This window comes from Lissotriton helveticus, chromosome 1_1 (genome assembly GCF_964261635.1).
Source record: "Lissotriton helveticus chromosome 1_1, aLisHel1.1, whole genome shotgun sequence".
In the NCBI taxonomy this organism is placed as follows: domain Eukaryota; kingdom Metazoa; phylum Chordata; class Amphibia; order Caudata; family Salamandridae; genus Lissotriton; species Lissotriton helveticus.
Window position 1 is genome coordinate 383,759,137 of NC_136057.1, and position 17,535 is coordinate 383,776,671.

The window sequence follows — 17,535 nt, forward strand, 5'->3', positions numbered from 1 at the left end:
TAAGTAATCCCCAATGCTAGCTGATGGAAGAAGTAGGTCCCAGAGCAGTGAAAAACAAATGTAGCTCTTTGTCATTGCAGGACATATAAAACTTGAAAGTATGTGTCCTGCCTTTCCGTTACACTGCGCCCTGCTCTTAGGGTCACTTAGGGCCTACATTAGGGGTTACGTATGTGTAATAAAAGGGTAGTTTAAAGCTTGGCAAATGGTTTCAAATGCCAAGTCGAAGTGGCAGTAAACTGCACACATAGGCCTTGCAATGGCATGCCTGAAAAGGCTACTTGTGTGGATGGCACAACCTGTGCTACAGACCCACTAGTAGCATTCAGATTACAGACCCTGGGTATATGGTATACCACTTCACAAGGAACATATAGGTAAACTAAATATGCCAATCAGGTATATACCAATGTCAACATGTTTCAGGGAAAGTGCTCAGAGTCCCATGGCCAACAAAAAGATACAGCAAAAATGAGAGGCAAAAGGCAAAAAGTTGGGAGAAAGACCACCCTAAGTATTACAGGTCCAACAGTGTCCTTCGGCTTTTGTCCCCCAGTAAACGGGAGAAGCCTGAATGGGAAGATTAAGGAAAGATGGTAAACAGCTATTATGAAGTTTAGCATGATAACATAGTGCCAGGGGTAGTTGGGCACAACTCAGTTAGCAATGACTGTGGAAATTGATGCTTGAGAAGGTTAATGCAAATAAAGTGCACAGAACTCTACTTTCTAACATGTGCCACAGCTTCTGATGTTGGGTCACTTATCCCAGCTTCTGGTTTATCCTCAGCGAGCACCTCAGTAGCTCCAACACATCTGGCCTCTAGCTGCAGTTGGGTTGCATTGATGGGAAGTAAGGGCACACCAAGACACGCAGAGCACTCAAGCTTTCTGGTTTCAAGTTTATGTAGCTCATCTAGTCCAAGTTCTATCTGTCCATTCTGGCATTTGAGCTCTTGTTGTTCCCATTCTAAAATAAGGACTGCAAGTCCATGAATGCAAGGAAAAGACCAGGACTAAAGGCCTATGAAACGTAAGACCCTTGAGCATAAGGATGAATGGAGAGTGGTTAGTGCCATGAAAAATCACAAATAAAGAGCATGGTGCTCCAATTTCCTCTCACTGTTGCATTAAGGTAAGGATGGATCTTTCTACATGCACACATTGATACCTGTTTCTATTCACACTAACACAAAATCTGAAACAAATCGACACAACAGTAAACAGATTTTCTAATTGTGAAACACAAACCATCACACACACCAACACCACCTACTCTTACATATACTCGGACATAAACAGTAATAACCACAAATAAACAGTGGCAACCCATCTGAGACAGTCTCTAACAAAGACTGATAAAGCTTGTTGAAGGATCCAAGGTCCCAGGGAAAGGATGACTTGAGGCTGGATACAAAGTTGAATATAAGATTTATTCTTATAGGAAAGATCCCATCCAGGCAGAGCATGTCATTACATCAAAAGCCTCTTCTCATTTAAAAGATCATATTCTAAACCCATGTAGCTAGGCAGTAAGGGTAGACCTTGTGACATACATACATTCTCAAGTAACCATTGCATTCTAATAACAATAAGCAGATGCCACAGTTGTCTGTCCAGCCTCTAGTTTAGCAAAGGGATGTGGTTTATTACTTAATTGAATGAATACATGTACCATGGTAATGTGCTAGGTACATGGATATTTGTGTCACAGTGTGCTCTGCTGACACCTTTTGTGTCACATCTAATGCTCACTTTGCATTGCACATTTCTTCTTTTCAGGGACTGCATCGCGCTCTGTTTCCTGAACAGTATCACCAGTTTTGTTGCTGGCTTTGCCATCTTCTCTGTCCTGGGCTTCATGGCACGGGAGCAGGGCGTGCCCCTCTCAGAAGTAGCTGAGTCAGGTATGTTGGGGAGTTCCGTGTTTATACATGAAATAAGTAGCCTGGGCCTGTATGTAGCTATGTATGAACGTATTATGTATGTATGTGTTTTTTTCACAGAATTCAACTAGCTGAAGGACAGTAGTTCACTTACAAGTCCTTACCTGTGCCACTCCTCACTCACTAAGGAACAACAGTAAGAGAATGCAATAGTCCGGCATTTTGTCAAAGGAGAGGCACAGCTGGACCCCCAGCTTATGAAAAACCTGCCAGGCACATGTCCTATCTGTCGCCATCTTCTCATAGAATATTTTGCCTTGTGACTCTGTGAAGTGCTTTTCATTGTATAAAATAATGTAGTGGTCCAACATTACGTCTTTAGGGACCCACCGCCTCCTTTCCTCACCAAAAGCTTAGTAGTTGTTAAAAGGAGAGCAAACCATTATTCATGAAGGTAGAGGTGTTTATATGCTGGGACAGTGCATGTGGGCAGGCTGTTAGAAGTAGAACAATTGGGTTTGATAGCTGTAGATAATAGGACTATGGGGTTCATGTAAGGAAGGCGTGCATTTGACCCAATGTTGTCAGAGCCGCCCTAGGGAAGAACCAAGGCATCTAGCGTGCATAATGCTAGAACATGTCTGTTGAGAGAGGATCACAGCATGTAGGAAGATGGCTCTGTATATATTATACCAAAGTAAGGTATGATGTGCATAAAGTCCAGTGAATTCCCAGAGGTTTACAGCGGCTCAAGTAGATAACACTAAAGGCTCTATTTGTGGTAGTATGGTCGAGCAGTTAGGCTTATAAGTGGGCTGTATAAAGCATTTGTTGCTCAGACTCAGGCAATACATGATTGCACACACTCAAAGACTAAATCCAGACTAGTTGTTTTGTATAAAAAGTTATTACTTGGCTATTTTATTTCTAGATCGAAGAAATACTCAGTTTCAGGTAAGTAGCAGTTTTCAAAGCAGTAATACTTTCAAAAAGACTGTATGAAAGGTTTTGCAAGGCAAAAGATACGCTTTACAGTCTTAGTAGTGCTTTTGTTTTTGCCAATCAGAAACAGTAGCACGTAGCAATGTAAAAGATAGACAGTTGTACACAATAGATGGAACACAATGCAGTCCTGTGGAAGGAAAACAATGTTATGCACTAGCAGGTAAGTACTTGATTTACAATCCCAGTCTTCGGGGATTTGGACCAACACTGAACAAGGTTCAGCTTAAGGTAGATATTGAAACACCAGCAGCACAGGGGCAGCAGGATGCAGAGGTCACTGCCACAATTAAATCAATGGCGGCTGAGGCCACCTTGAAGATGCACGCTTTGCAGGTAAGGAACCATGGTTTCGGGGCACAAGCTCCATGGTTTAGGATCAGCTCAGGGGTGCCAAAAGGCAGCACCAAAGCTTCCATGGGGAATGTCAGTCGCACAAAGACGCTGGCTGAAGGTGACCACCTGCTGGGCAGGTGAGTTGGACGGCTGGGGGAGGTCAAGCACTGTCAGTTGGGCTCTCCACGGCCAGAGAGCTGAGGATACAGGGTTACCTTTTGGGGTTGCAACTTCTTGGTCGAAGTTGGTAGCGGTCAGGGGGACCCCTCGTGTAGGTACTTCACACCTACTCCCAAGCAGGAACATTATTCAAGGTTGTGAGCCTCAAAGGGGCTTGCCCATGTGTAATGATCCATTGCTGGAGTTGCGTCACTTTTGTGACCCACACCACAGAAATGCGCCATTTGTACACCTACAGTTATGTCAGAAATACTGACGTATCTGTAACTCTTTGCAACATGATGCGTCATACTGTAAATATGATGCATCATTGGTGTCGCAAGAAGGGCGCAATGAAAAGTGATGCATCGCGGTTTTCACTCAGCGATGCGTTACTTTTCATAAAGGAGGCCCCCTGTATGCCAGGAGGAGCTTCCGCTACTACTATGGCCTAGGATTTGGGTCATTGCTTGGACCTAAGGAGAACTGCTGTGTAGGAAAGTGGGCTTCTGTTGTCGTAACCCCCACACTTGTTGCCAGATTTCTGATGCACTTTGACTGAATGTGCCCTGAGTCCCTGTCAATCAGGTTCCCAGGGCTTGTGTTCTTTCTCCCAACTGCATCTTTGTTTTCAGAATTGGCACTCTGCCTCACATGTAGCTCCCTTGTAAATGGTACCAATGGTACAAAGGGCCTTGTGACCACAGATGGTCTCTAAGGGCTGCAATATGTATTGTGCCACCCTGAAAGGCCCCTCACCAAACACATACACCCTGCCATTGCAGGCAACTTTGTGGGGTCCAGGAGAGTTAAGCCACCGATAGAGATGAGGTCAGACTGCTGGGTAGATTTTACAGGACAGGTGAGCCACTCGAACTCGGGCCATGGGCGTTGGGTGCAGAGTGGACAGGGGTGGTGGATCCACCTGTATCTGGAATCCTTGGTGTAGTTTCTTTTAGATAGGGCCACTATCCTTGGGAGATCTGGTCTTGGCTGGAAAGGGGCAGGTGTTTTTGGAAGTGGCTGGCCATGGGACAGGCAATGTCTTCTTCGCAGGGTCTTTGAGCAGGAGACAGACTAGTGGGGTTGGGGCCAAATCACTAGTCGACATCCAGGCTCGGTTGCATGGCAACTTCTTTATCCTTTTCTGTTTGGGTCACAGAAATCTGAGGATGAAGGTTTAGGGAGACCCCTGAATACTGAATTTAGGGGTGTTACAGGGGCTGGCAGATGGTAGCCAATTGGATGCTTGCATTTAAGGTAACTATACCCCTACAATGTCCCATCCCTTTTGGGAAAGGGCATCACCCTAGCCTGATAGGGTTAAATTCTCAAATTCGAGGAATTCCTAAGGAGGGGTGACTTCAGTTCAGGGCACCTTCGGGGTGGTCCTGGCAGAGAGGGGACACACCTCTCCTGACTGCTAAGTTCCCCACCGACCTTGCTGCCAATAGTGTGACTTGGTCAAGGGGGCGGGCATCTCCACTAGCTGGAGAGGGTCTGGCTAGCATAACAAATGTCAGATAGCCTTTGAGGCTCACCACCCTGAATGCTGTTCCTGCTTGGGAGTAGGTATGAAGTACCGCCATTGCAAGTAGTCTTTCTCCCTGGCCCACGGGAGCACAAGGGCTCCCACCTCAGGGGGTCAGAAACATGTCTGTGTGTGGCAGGCTGGTGCAGACTAGTCAGCTGGACACAAGAGAGTTGGTCATTTTTCAGGGGTATCTCTAAGATGCCTTCAGAGTGCATTTTGTAATTAATCCAACACGGGCATCAGTGTGGGTTTAATATGCCAAGGAGTTTGATGCCAAACTCCTTAACATTCAGTAAAGTCATCATGGAGCTGTGGACTGTGGAGCTCGTAATGACAAACACCCAGCCATGCACTCAATATGGCTCTGCTGCACTTGCAATTTCTCTGAGTGGATCATACACTGTAGGGGCACAATGCTCATGCAACTGTGCCCTCACCTGTGGTATAGTGCACCCTGCCTTAGGGATGTGTGGCCTGCTAGAGGGGGGCATACTTACCTATGCCACAGGCAGCAGTTAGTGGGCGTGGCACACAGGGATGTGTGCCATGTTGACTCTTGTTTTGTCTGCACCAGAACACATACTCTGCAATGGCAGGGTGTATGTGTTTGGTGAGGGGCCTTTGAGGGTGGCACAATACATATTGCAGTCCTTAGAGACCATCTGTGGTCACAAGTCCCTTTGTATCATTGGTACCATTTACAAGGGAGCTACATATGTGGCAGAGTGCCAATTCTGAAAACAAAGATACAGTTTGGAGAAAGAACACAAGCCCTGGGAACCTGATTGGCAGGGACTCAGGGCACATTCAGTCAAAGTGCATGAGAAATCTGGCAACAAGTGGGGGGGGGTTATGATAACAGAAGCCAACTTTCTTACACAGCAGTTCTCCTTAGGTCCAAGCAATGACCCAAATCCTAGGCCATAATAGTATCTGAAGCTCCTCCTGGCATACAGGGGCCTCATTTATGAAAAGTAACGCATCGCTGAGTGAAAACAGCGATGCATCACTTTTCATTGCGCCCTTCTTGCGACACCAATGATGCATCATATTTACAGTATGACGCATCATGTCGCAAGGAGTTACAGATACATCAGTATATGTGACATATTTGTAGGTGTAAAAATGACGCGTTGCTGGAGTGTGTCACAAAAGTGAAGCAATTCCAGGAATGGGTCATTACACGTTGGCAAGCCCCATCTTAAATGTGCCTGCATCAGTCTTACGTCTGCCATGAGGCAGGCATAACATATTGACGCATTTACGTTCTTGAAGTGGCGTAGTGAAATCTTATAGATTTCACTGCGTCACTTCTAAGACCCTTCTTGCGTCGGAACGCCCCCACTGCATACATTATACCTAGCGCAGGTATAATGTGGCGCAGGGGTTTACAAAGTGACGCATCTGCCTAGATGCGTCACTTTATAAATATGGTGCAACAAGGTGCATTTTTTACGTCGCTGGTGCGTCACAAAAAGTGACGCACCGGCGGTGCAAAAGTGACACAAATGCTCATAAATAAGCCCCATGGTTTCCACAGTAGTCACAATCCGGGCACAGATTCACCTTATGCAATATCCTCCACTTTGACGACCCCTCCTGGCATATTTGGTCAGCACAGTAGTGTGGCTTGGTGCTTCCTGCCTAGTGCTTCTGATACGGCTCATAACAAAGCAGCCCTCTCCTGGTATACAAGGATCGCAGAACAAATACTGCACATGAACAATTGCCCAATCGGTGCACAACCTCACACCTTGCTCAAATAATCGATGTGCATGTCTCCCCACTGGACCTGTCTTCCTCCAAAGCTCTCCGCTCACTCACAAGGCACAGTGGTCCTGGCAACAGGCAGGCAATGGTGCTCCGTGGCAGGTGTTCTTGGTGTCCTGGGTGATGTCATCTCACCCAGAAGGGAGACTAGCAGGCCTTTGCCTCCAGTTCTGGTCACAGGCAGACGTCTTGCAGAGCTTCCCCTTCTCACACAACCAGTCTGGCTGCTTGGCAGATGACAAATTATTGGGGACTCAACCTCCCCTTCTTGTGGTCCTTTTCCAGGCACCAAATGTAATTTAGTTTCTGATAGATACATCTGCCGTGTGGATTCCTCACCTTGTGAATATCCCCCTGCGTCAGCAACGTTCGGAAATTTTCTTCGTAGCACGCCGACGTGGACGACGTCACAGGAGTACGACCTCGCGCGTGACTCGGTCTGACGTCGCCGACTCCTTATCAGGCCCACGCCGGCGTGATGACGTCAGTTCCCTTTTTTCCGCGTCTTCGACGCTAACGGTTTTTGGGATCTTCTGCGATACTTTGTATTCTTCTACTATTACAGTGTTGCTGTTTTTCCTTTAATTCTTCTTCTTTCATCGAAGATGTCGTTGAAGAAGACAGGCTTCAAGCAATGTGGGTCTTGCGCTCGAATGATGTCGATCACCGATCCGCATGGCGACTGCTTGTGGTGTCTTGGATCAGACCACGACGTTAAGAACTGTCTGTCTTGTTTCAAAATGAACCCTAAGGCACTACGAGAGCGTGAGGCAAAACTTCTTCTTGCGAAGATAAAAGGAAGAGAGACTGGGAGATCTTCGAGGTCGATGTCGAGACGCTCGAAGTCGAGGCAAAAATCTCGTTTGAAGTCGAGGTCGGCGTCGAGATCCAGAGGGAGGTCGAGGTCCGGAGCGAGGTCGAGGTACAGGGAGAGATCGAGATCTGGATCCAAATCGGCTTCGGGTCACGCTTCGAGCTCCTCGAAGAGGAAGCACAAGAGGAGGAAGCACAGCTCTAGACATCATTCGGGGAAGGAGTCCTCGGATTCGAAGAAGAAGTCTCGTAAGCATCATAAGGACTTCGTTTCTCCTTCTCCTGCTCAGTCTCTCGGATGTTCCCCGGCTCCGGAACAAGAACCGGATCCGATGTCTCAACATTCTTCGGAGCATGAGGAAGAGGAGGAGGTAGTTCCTCAAACTCCAACTCAGATGGAAACTCCTGTGGATCAGGAAGGTCAGAATGAGCCTATGTCGGAGCGACCTCCTTCAGAACATCCGGTAGGTTCGTACCCTCCTTTTCCTGGTCCTCGACAGGACCCCTCGCATTTCCTTAATGCGATGTTTGGAGTTTACTCCAGGGCAATGTACCCCACTGGAGCACCTGTTGGTCCCATGGGTCCATTAGCTTACAACTTGGGCATTCCTCAGTCTTACGCCCCAGCTCCATTTGTGCCATTTATGCCGGCGCCTCTTACACCTTGGCTCGGTACGACCCCACCGAGGTCTTCGACTCCGCATGCGGCTTCGCCGACTCCGGATCGACCTCGTAGTTTAGATCGAGGTACCACGCCAGTCCATGAGTCTCGTCTTCCTGTTACCCCAGCTCCTCGTTCGACGTCGGAACCGGCTCCGTCGGAGTCGTTACCGGATCCGTCGACTTCGGTTCGTGTGGAGTGGTCGAGACGCAGGGCTCAGCGTCTTTTGGAAGAGAAGAGGGGTGAAGATTCTGATGTGGAAGAGGGTGAGCTTCTTGATCATGATGATTATTTTGAAGACCTACAGAATGCTAGTGGTCTGGAGCTCTCTCCTGAGTGGGGTTTGCCTTCAGTTTCTGATGCACCATCTAAGGACGTGGCACCCTACCATGTTGTTATTAGGAAGGCTGCAGATCTTCTCAACTTAACCTTGCCTACTGTTGAGTACAAGCCCAACATCCTTACAGAGGTTTTGCACTCTCCTTCTTCCATTATTGAACCTACACTACCATTCACTGATGCCTTAACTGATCCGATAAAGGAGGGCTGGAAGAAACCATTGACTGCTCCTGCTGTTTCTAGGTCTGTTCAAGACGCTACAGAGTGGCGCCTGGTGACCCTGAATTTCTCTCTTCGCATCCTTCTCCGGAGAGTCTAGTAGTGCAGGCTGCATGTTCAAACAGATCTGCTGGTTCTTTTCCTCAGGTGCCAGCAGACAAAGACTCAAAAAAATTGGATCAGTCTGCAAAGAAGATTTTCTCTTCGGGCAGCATGGCCCTAAAATCCACTAATGCTACTTGCCTTTTGGGTAGATATGTCCATGCATTGATGGATTCTGTGAAGCAATTATCATCTAAGCTTTCAGAGGAGGATAGAAAGAACTTTAATGAAGTGGTCTCCGATACTCAGGCTGCGGCACGTATGGTTATTCAGAGTGGCATGGACACAGTTGATTCTGTTGCCAGGATTATGGGCTCTACTGTTGCAACCAGGAGAGCCGCATGGCTAAAATCCTCGGATTTTTCTGCAGATGTGCAATCCACGTTGCTAGACCTACCTTTTGATGGGACTGGTCTTTTTGGGAAAAAGGCGGATGTCGCACTGGAAAGATTTAAAGATAGCCGGGCTACTTCAAGGTCTTTGGGTCTCCAGATGAGAGGATCGACAACTAGGAAGTTTAGAGGCTTCGGTAGATCTTCTTTTCGTCCCTTCAGGCAGGGCCAACAGCAACAGCAGCAGAACCCTCTGTACAAGTCCTATAGAGGTAGACAGAAGGGTCGTGGACGTGGGCGTCAAGTCTCTTCCTCCTCCACTTCCTCCAATAATGCCCAACCCCCACCCGCATCAGCAAAGTAGCCCTAGATCCACCATTCTGGATCATGTGGGTCTGGTAGGGGGTCGGCTTACTCATTTTCTACGAGATTGGGAATCGGTTACATCAGATCTTTGGGTTCTCAATCTCGTAGAAAATGGGTATGCACTTCCTTTTCAGGAGTACCCTCCCAATTACCCTCCTTGCCAAGGTTATTGTTCGGAGGACCACCTGCTTTTCCTGCAGGAAGAAGTCCTGGCTCTGTTCCGAAAGGGTGCAATAGAGGTGGTTCCAGAGCAGGAGAGGGGTCAGGGATGCTACTCCCGGTATTTCCTGATACCCAAGAAGGATGGCAGGCTTCGACCAATCCTGGATCTCAGGATTTTGAACCTCTATCTCAAACAGGAGAAGTTCAAAATGCTCACCCTTGCTCAGGTTCTTCAAGCGCTGATGGAAGAAGACTGGATGGTGTCGATCGACTTGCAGGATGCGTACTTTCTTATCCCAATCGCACAGGAAGTATCTCCGTTTTACGGTGGGATCGCAGCATTACCAGTTTGCGGTCCTTCCTTTTGGACTTCCTACTGCGCCTCGAGTTTTCACCAAGGTGATGGCGGTGGTGGCTGCACATCTCAGAAGGTCGGGGATTCCTGTTTTCCCCTACCTGGACGACTGGCTGATCAAAGCAGAGTCGCCGGAGAAGGTGCTCCATCATCTGCAAGAGACAACTCTGTTGTTACACAGGTTGGGTTTTTCAATAAATGTGCCCAAGTCTCACCTGGTGCCCTCCCAGCGCAACCTGTTCATAGGTGCGGTACTGGACACTACTGTGTGTCGTGCATTCCCTCCTCCTCAAAGGATTCGCGACATACAGGAAATGATTCCTTTATTCTACAATGGAGCGGTTGTGCCAGTCCTGAAGGTCCTTCGTCTGCTCGGTCTGATGGCTTCTTGCATTCTGTTGGTCAACCATGCACGCTGGCACATGAGGACACTCCAGTGGTGCCTCCGCAGGCAGTGGTATCAGCACAACGGAGATCTCAGGGAGTCAGTGAGGATCTCCAGAGAAGCTGCAGCGGATCTATCTTGGTGGGGCGTGGAAGACAATCTGTCTCAGGGAAAGCCTTTCCAACTGCCTCCTTCGGTTGCCCCAGTGATCACGGATGCCTCCACTCTAGGGTGGGGTGCTCATCTGGGGGATCTGGAGGTCAAGGGTCTTTGGTCTCCAGAGGAAAGGTTGCTTCATATCAACCTTCTAGAGTTGCGGGCGATACGTTTGGCGCTCAAGGCCTTCCTCCCTTCCCTTCGTGGTCAGTCAGTTCAAGTCCTGACGGACAACACGACCGCGATGTAGTACATCAACAAACAGGGAGGAGTAGGGTCGCAGTGTCTCTGCAGAGAGGCTCTGCGTCTCTGGTCCTGGGTTCAGGACCACCAGATTTGTCTGATGGCAAATCATCTGGCCGGAGTTCTGAACGTTCGTGCAGACGTTCTCAGTCGGCAGTTCTCACGAGTGGAGGCTTCACCTGGAGGTTGTTCACGACATCTTTCAGATGTGGGGGACTCCTCGGGTGGACCTATTCGCCACTCACGAGAACGCTCATTGCCTGTCATTCTGCAGTCTCCAGTATCCGATGCAAGGAGCTTTGGGGGATGCGTTTCAGTTGAGTTGGGGCTCACAACTCCTTTACGCGTTTCCTCCCATACCTTTGATTCCTCGGGTTCTGAGGAAGATTCGCCAAGACCGGGCCCAAGTCATATTGATCGCCCCGGATTGGCCAAGAAGGGTGTGGTACACAGACCTTCTCCACCTCTCCTCTCACCCACCGCTCTGTCTCCCTCACAGGGCAGACCTCCTCTCTCAGATGGAGGGGCAAGTTCTACACCCCCACCTCCAGACATTACACCTTCATGCCTGGAGATTGAGCGGGGCAACTTGAGTTCTTTTTCTCTCCCTCACGATGTGGTGGATGTCATTCTTTCTGCCAGGCGTGACTCCACTAAGTCCATTTATTCGTATAGGTGGTCAAAATTTGTCTCTTGGTGCAGGGAGAGGGATGTTGACCCTTTGAGGGCTCATTTGTCTGACATTTTGCAGTTTGCTCTTTCTCTGGCGCAGCAAGGATTTGCTGTTGCCACAGTCAAGGGGTATCTTTCAGCCTTATCGGCATTTCTCTGTTTGCCGGATCAGCCCTCTCTTTTTAAGTCTCCAGTGGTTTTGAGATTTTTGAAGGGACTCACTAATAAGTTCCCTCCTACTCCTTTTGTGGTTCCTCATTGGGATTTGAATCTTGTGCTGACCTTTTTGATGGGTTCTCCCTTCGAACCTTTGCACAAGTGTCCCATGAGACTTCTTTCTTTTAAAACGGTTTTCCTCGTTGCAATCACCTCGGCAAGGAGGGTAATTGAGCTTCAGGCTCTTAGTTCCAAGCCCCCATTCCTGTCCATTCATGCTGAAAGGATGGTTCTTAGGACCAGGGCTGCTTTTCTGCCTAAGGTGGTAACTCCCTTCCATCTTGGACAATCCATTACCCTTCCTACCTTCTATCCTCCCCCTCACCCTTCTAAGGAGGAAGAGAGACTGCATCGCCTGGACCCTAAGAGGGCGGTGTCTTTCTATCTGGACAGAACTAAAGACTTCCGGATGGATGACCAGCTGTTTGTTGGTTTTGCTGGCTGCAAGAAGGGCAGAGCGGTGCACAAGCGCACACTTTCCAGGTGGATAATCCTGTACATCAAGATTTGCTACTCCTTGGCGGGTAAGGACCCTCCTGAGGGTATTAGAGCACATTCAACTAGAGCAAAGTCTGCAACATCTGCTTTGTCTAGAGGTGTACCTGTTGAGGACATTTGCAGAGCCGCGACTTGGGCCTCTCTCCACACTTTCGCGAAGCACTACTGCTTGGATACCGAGGTGAGGAGGGATGGCCACTTCGCACGTTCTGTTCTCCAAGATTTCCTGGTATAGCAGAGTGGACACCCTCCTCCGGGAGTTGGGACTGCTGTGGGACTCTATTCACAAGGTGAGGAATCCACACGGCAGATGTATCTATCAGAAGAACAAGTTACTTACCTTCGGTAACGCTTTTTCTGGTAGATACAATATCTGCCTGTGGATTCCTCACATGCCCACCCGCCTCCCCGTTGTCCACTCTGTTATACCTGGTCTTTATGTATATATGTTTGCTGCTATTGTGCTATTTCTAATGCACACTTTGTGTGCGTATTTGATTTGTATGTACTGTGTACACTGTATATTTGCATATTTGCTGTCGTTGGTCCGTCCGTGTGCCTCGAAGGCACGGAAAAAAGGGCGGAACTGACGTCATCACGCCGGCGTGGGCCTGATAAGGAGTCGGTGACGTCAGACGGAGTCACGCGCGAGGTCGTACTCCTGTGACGTCGTCCACGTCGGCGTGCTACGAAGAAAATTTCCGAACGTTGCTGACGCAGGGGGATATTCACAATGTGAGGAATCCACAGGCAGATAGTGTATCTACCAGAAAAAGCGTTACCGAAGGTAAGTAACGTGTTCATTTGAGTCTTAGTTTTATGTTGGGGTTATGCTTCTTTTGAAGTGGACACCTCTCTTTCATCTTTCTGAATGAAAGATGTCTGTCACAGTAGGCATGATTTCGAAGCTGAATGTCTCACAATACAATTTATGGGAGTGACCAGAGTTTACAACTGGATGTCAGCCACAGTGATGCATGCAAGAACAAAGTTGATTCTACGCTCACAGACCTACTATTTATATTAGCTATTCCTTAATATTCCTTAATGATGAATCGATAACTGAGATTCGTTATTAAGGAATACCTAGCCATTAATTACTATGGGCTAGGAGGCCCATAGGAATGAATGGGAAGATAACCACAATTAGCGATTCGGTATTGCAGAATCACTAATAGCGGGATCTATTTCAAGGGTCCCAGGGTGTCCAAAGGACACCCTGTTGGACCCCTGAAATGTGCATGTGTGCATATGTGGCACACATCCGTACCCTAAGGGCATGGGTGTGTGCCACATGACACATTTAAAAATGCAAAAAAATGCTTTTTTAAAGGAAATCGCTAATTACCACCACCTTGAAGTTGGTGGTAATTAGCGATTCCTTAAGGCTGAAGTGCACTTTTTTTAGTGCTACGTACATTGCATTTAAGGAATCGGTATTTTCGATTCCTTAAATGCAATAGCAAAATAAGGAATCGCTATTTCGCGATTCCTTATTTTGCATGTAGGTTTAAACCCACCTACATTGCACTCTGCGAATTTCTGCGTTACCGCTCAGTATTTGGTCACCCATATCTGGCCCTACATCTCTACTGTAATGTATTCCTCTTAGGCATGCATACCATCAGTACATGTATTCATCTCACATTTACTAGATAGTACTGCTCTATCCCTGTACTGTTCTCTTCCCAAGCAACATACAAACAGCAAAGAGTCACTATTCCTGCACTATGCAGTACCAAACATCATCTAATGTAGGACAAGTGTGAGTTAAGCAGACAGCAGCGGAACCTTTTTAAAAGGTGAGTGATCCTGTAGACCTCACTCCAGTGACATGGGATAAAAAGGTTCTGTTCCCTACTACTGATCACTACATGGTATGCTGCCATCACTGCACTTCTGCTACTAAACTCCTGGTAAAGGTAGTAGCCTTTCCATCACTATGAGGGTAGCCCTTTGGGCATTCCTCCTGTAGTGTAGCTCCTATTTTCCCAATAGGCTCTGTGCATTGGAATAGTACCTACAGCAGTAAAGGCCTAGGCCAGACGTTAACTAGGTCTACTACTGTCGATACTAGACTTAATTTTTGGGTTTGCCAGCTAAGCTCAGAGTTCGCTAGAAACTTTCTCGAATGTTCAAGGAAGGATTAACTCCCCTGATTAGACAAGAAGGGATTTAGTTTCTGACAACCATAGAACATGACAACTTTGCTCTCCCCTAATCAAGAGTCAATCTCAAGAGTCGTGTGAGCACAAGGCAATTATTTTACTCAGTCAGTACGTGCATTCTTAGTCTCATCAGAATGTAGAGAAAAGGAGGAGACGGGCGTGTTCAATAAAAGATGTTATTTATTGATCAGTCTCTTTTCTCGTACAAGAGAAATGGATCGATATTATTGCAATACTTATAGTTAAGTAAAGTGCATACATTAAAAGCAATAGTATAAAATAATACTGTAAAAACATTGATATGGTTTCTGAGCCATATGATGTTTAAAATGATTAAAATATATTTACATACACATATACATTTGACTAAACGTACTCAACTGGTGTTTCTAAATACGCCTACCCCGTGTACCTGACCTAAGTCTAATACGTGGGCGGGAATAGAAAGTTACAGTTTAAGTTAAGTTTGTTTTTGCCAAGTGAATAACTAAAGAATTCTCTAGGAGGGGTTATTCAGTTCTGTACCTGGAATTTAGGATGAATGAGGAATGGTATCTCTTTCTCTGCTCTCGATATTCCAGGCTGCCTGCGAGGGCTGCCCAGAAGCGCCGGTGCTGGGTCTCTCGGCTTGAGATAGCAGCGCGTCTCTCAGCGCGTCAGGAAGGCGGGGCTGTTGCCTGCGGGGTCTGCTTCTGCTCTCGGCTTCGGCAAGTATGGCTGCTCCGTCTTGTCACCACGCTTGTGTTTGCATAGGGCAAGGTCGGCAATATTTATACCTTAAAGGTGCCGGGATTGACGTAAGGATGGACATAGGTACATCAATAAAGATGTCATACGACTTGCTCGTTAGCACATTCTTTACTAAAGTTCTCTGTGAAATCAAAACAATGGCCGCACGGATTATCCAGGTTGTCATAGGTTTGATTTGTTATGAGAACGTCGTATGCCTTATCAGGGGCTGGAGGAATGTCGCTTGTCTAATTAGATCTCAAGCGTTATGACCTAATCAGATAACACGTTCCTGTGCCGTAGTGTGACTGCGTCAGATAACGGTATCTGCATCATGGGGGATTTCTTGCCTCATGGGCTGACTGTTAGTTAACTAGCTAGGTAGGTTAACCAGAATATGGTCAGGAATAGGGGGATCGATTCAGAACCTATAGAAATACACGACACCCACTCCACGCTAACTATGGTCATATCTACTAATCTATGCATAGTATAACATAGTACAACATACTATAGAGTATAGTGTATACCTTACCACCCCAAAATACATAAATGCATTTTGAAATTTTCAAATATACTGAAAAATTGCAGTCATATATATTGTATGCACTTAAGCTATGAATTAAATGCAAAAGTAAACACGCATTGTTATGCATTATTGCTTTTTGGTATATGAGAAATACACATGAAATGGCTCTTAATATTGCTATACAGAAAAAAAGTCGAAACCATTTCATCACATAAAATATATTGTGAACATACCAGCGGGCAGCTAAAGTCTATATAAAGTCTATAAAGTATCTAAAAAAATAGAAATCTTAGTTCTCTAGGAATAGTTTCTTACTTTAAGCAGAAGGTCAGTGTCCCGGGGAAAAATATATTGAAAAATATTTTAAGGGCTTGCTGAAAAAAGTTGCTGTCCGTGAACTGGATTGTAATTGTTCATGTGACTTTATTTTTTAAGTTGAAGGCCGGATTCAGGGAACGCCGTGTGCGAGTTTACTCAAAAGTCTCTATTTCTGTTCCGGAGAGAACATCATATCATTCAGGCTTTCGAAAAAACTGTCAACAGCTTCATGGGAAAGTTCCACTAAGTCGGAAATAGGGGTAACCATGCATTCATGCGCATGATTGTCTGCATTGACATTCTGATTTGCATTGCTGACAGAAGGTCGTACCTGTTCGATGCTGCTTTCATCTCGTACTTCACTACTCTTCAATCGCAGTGGTGAAGATTCCAGGAATGCCGTCATCAGAATTGGCAGCCTTTGAGGGCAGCACAGTGCGTGAACCTTGGTAGGAACCAACAGTGTATCTGCATCCACCGGCGCATCCGATTGTAGCGTCAGACAGGTGTCTAACACGCATTCTTCTCCGCATAGCAGACACCTTAGTACAGGTAAAACACACCTTTGCCACATTGGTCGAAATGATAGAAACCAAGTCATGTTCAGGTCTCTAAGCCGGGAGAGTCCCAGGATTTTTGATATCCGGTCCCGGTATCCAATGGCTAGGATCGTATCTTCCATTGTCGCGAGAGTTTGATCTGTGACATGGGTTGCCATATCGAAAAATAAGGACTAGGAATAGGATTCCTGCAATTAGTCCTAGGATTAGGGGAAGTCCGCCAAAAATCGAATGGACGAAATCTGGAAAAATACCCAGTATGGCTTTGAATGGTGTTAATGCCATCGAAAATACTGTCTTAAATACCTTTGAGACCCCTGTGGTATCAGAAATATTTAAGATTTCGCTCAGGATTTCCGCGAAATGTACGGGGGAATTGGTTGATAATAATGTATGTATCTCTGCAGTCGTCCTTGCGACTTGTAGATCATACGTTTCTTTTGATGACGTGAGCCTTGTAGGCGTCTGAAGAAGCACTGTTTTCATTCTGCTTAAAGTGTCTATTCGAATAGAAGTAATTTTCAAACTGGGCCATGCCCTCGCCTCCCTGTCTGGAAAGGAGCTGGGGAACAAAGAACGTCCACAGCACTTGACCTTCGCCGTCGTAGTGACGAGATAAGGAGTCCCGGGCATAAGACTACAACATCTGCGGTCTACAATAAGAATGTAACTCCCATTATAGAGTCTTTGAAAGAATGGTTCTATTTCAGTTGCAGGTGCGCCTTGCTGGTGACATGAAAGGTTGTATGAATTCCCTTCACAGGCTCCGTGCAAACTAATACCGTTACACAGAAGCGTGCCGCTTAGTGACATAGCACAATTGTTGCCACTAAGAAACACTTTCTGTCCTTTGTTACTGACACATGCATGTGAATAGGGCAGGTTCCAAGTTGTTTTAAGGTACCCCTTTCCCAATTTCTCGTACATGCCAGCCTGTATATATTTTTGGCAGTATTGAAACCTGAAGGTTGAGATTGGAATATTTATGATTCCGTGGATTATCCATTCACTGACAGGTCGTTCTGA

The 17,535-nt window shown here is 46.7% G+C and overlaps 1 protein-coding gene across 1 annotated transcript in view; it reads left to right on the forward strand.

Moving 5' to 3' along the window:
• LOC144809499 (sodium- and chloride-dependent betaine transporter-like) overlaps nt 1–17,535 on the forward strand; it is an 887,191-nt gene that overhangs the window by 673,838 nt on the left and 195,818 nt on the right. Inside the window, exon 9 of the mRNA XM_078673718.1 lies at nt 1,782–1,906. Coding sequence (XP_078529844.1) covers nt 1,782–1,906 — 125 coding nt within the window. The remainder of the gene's footprint in view (nt 1–1,781; nt 1,907–17,535) is intronic.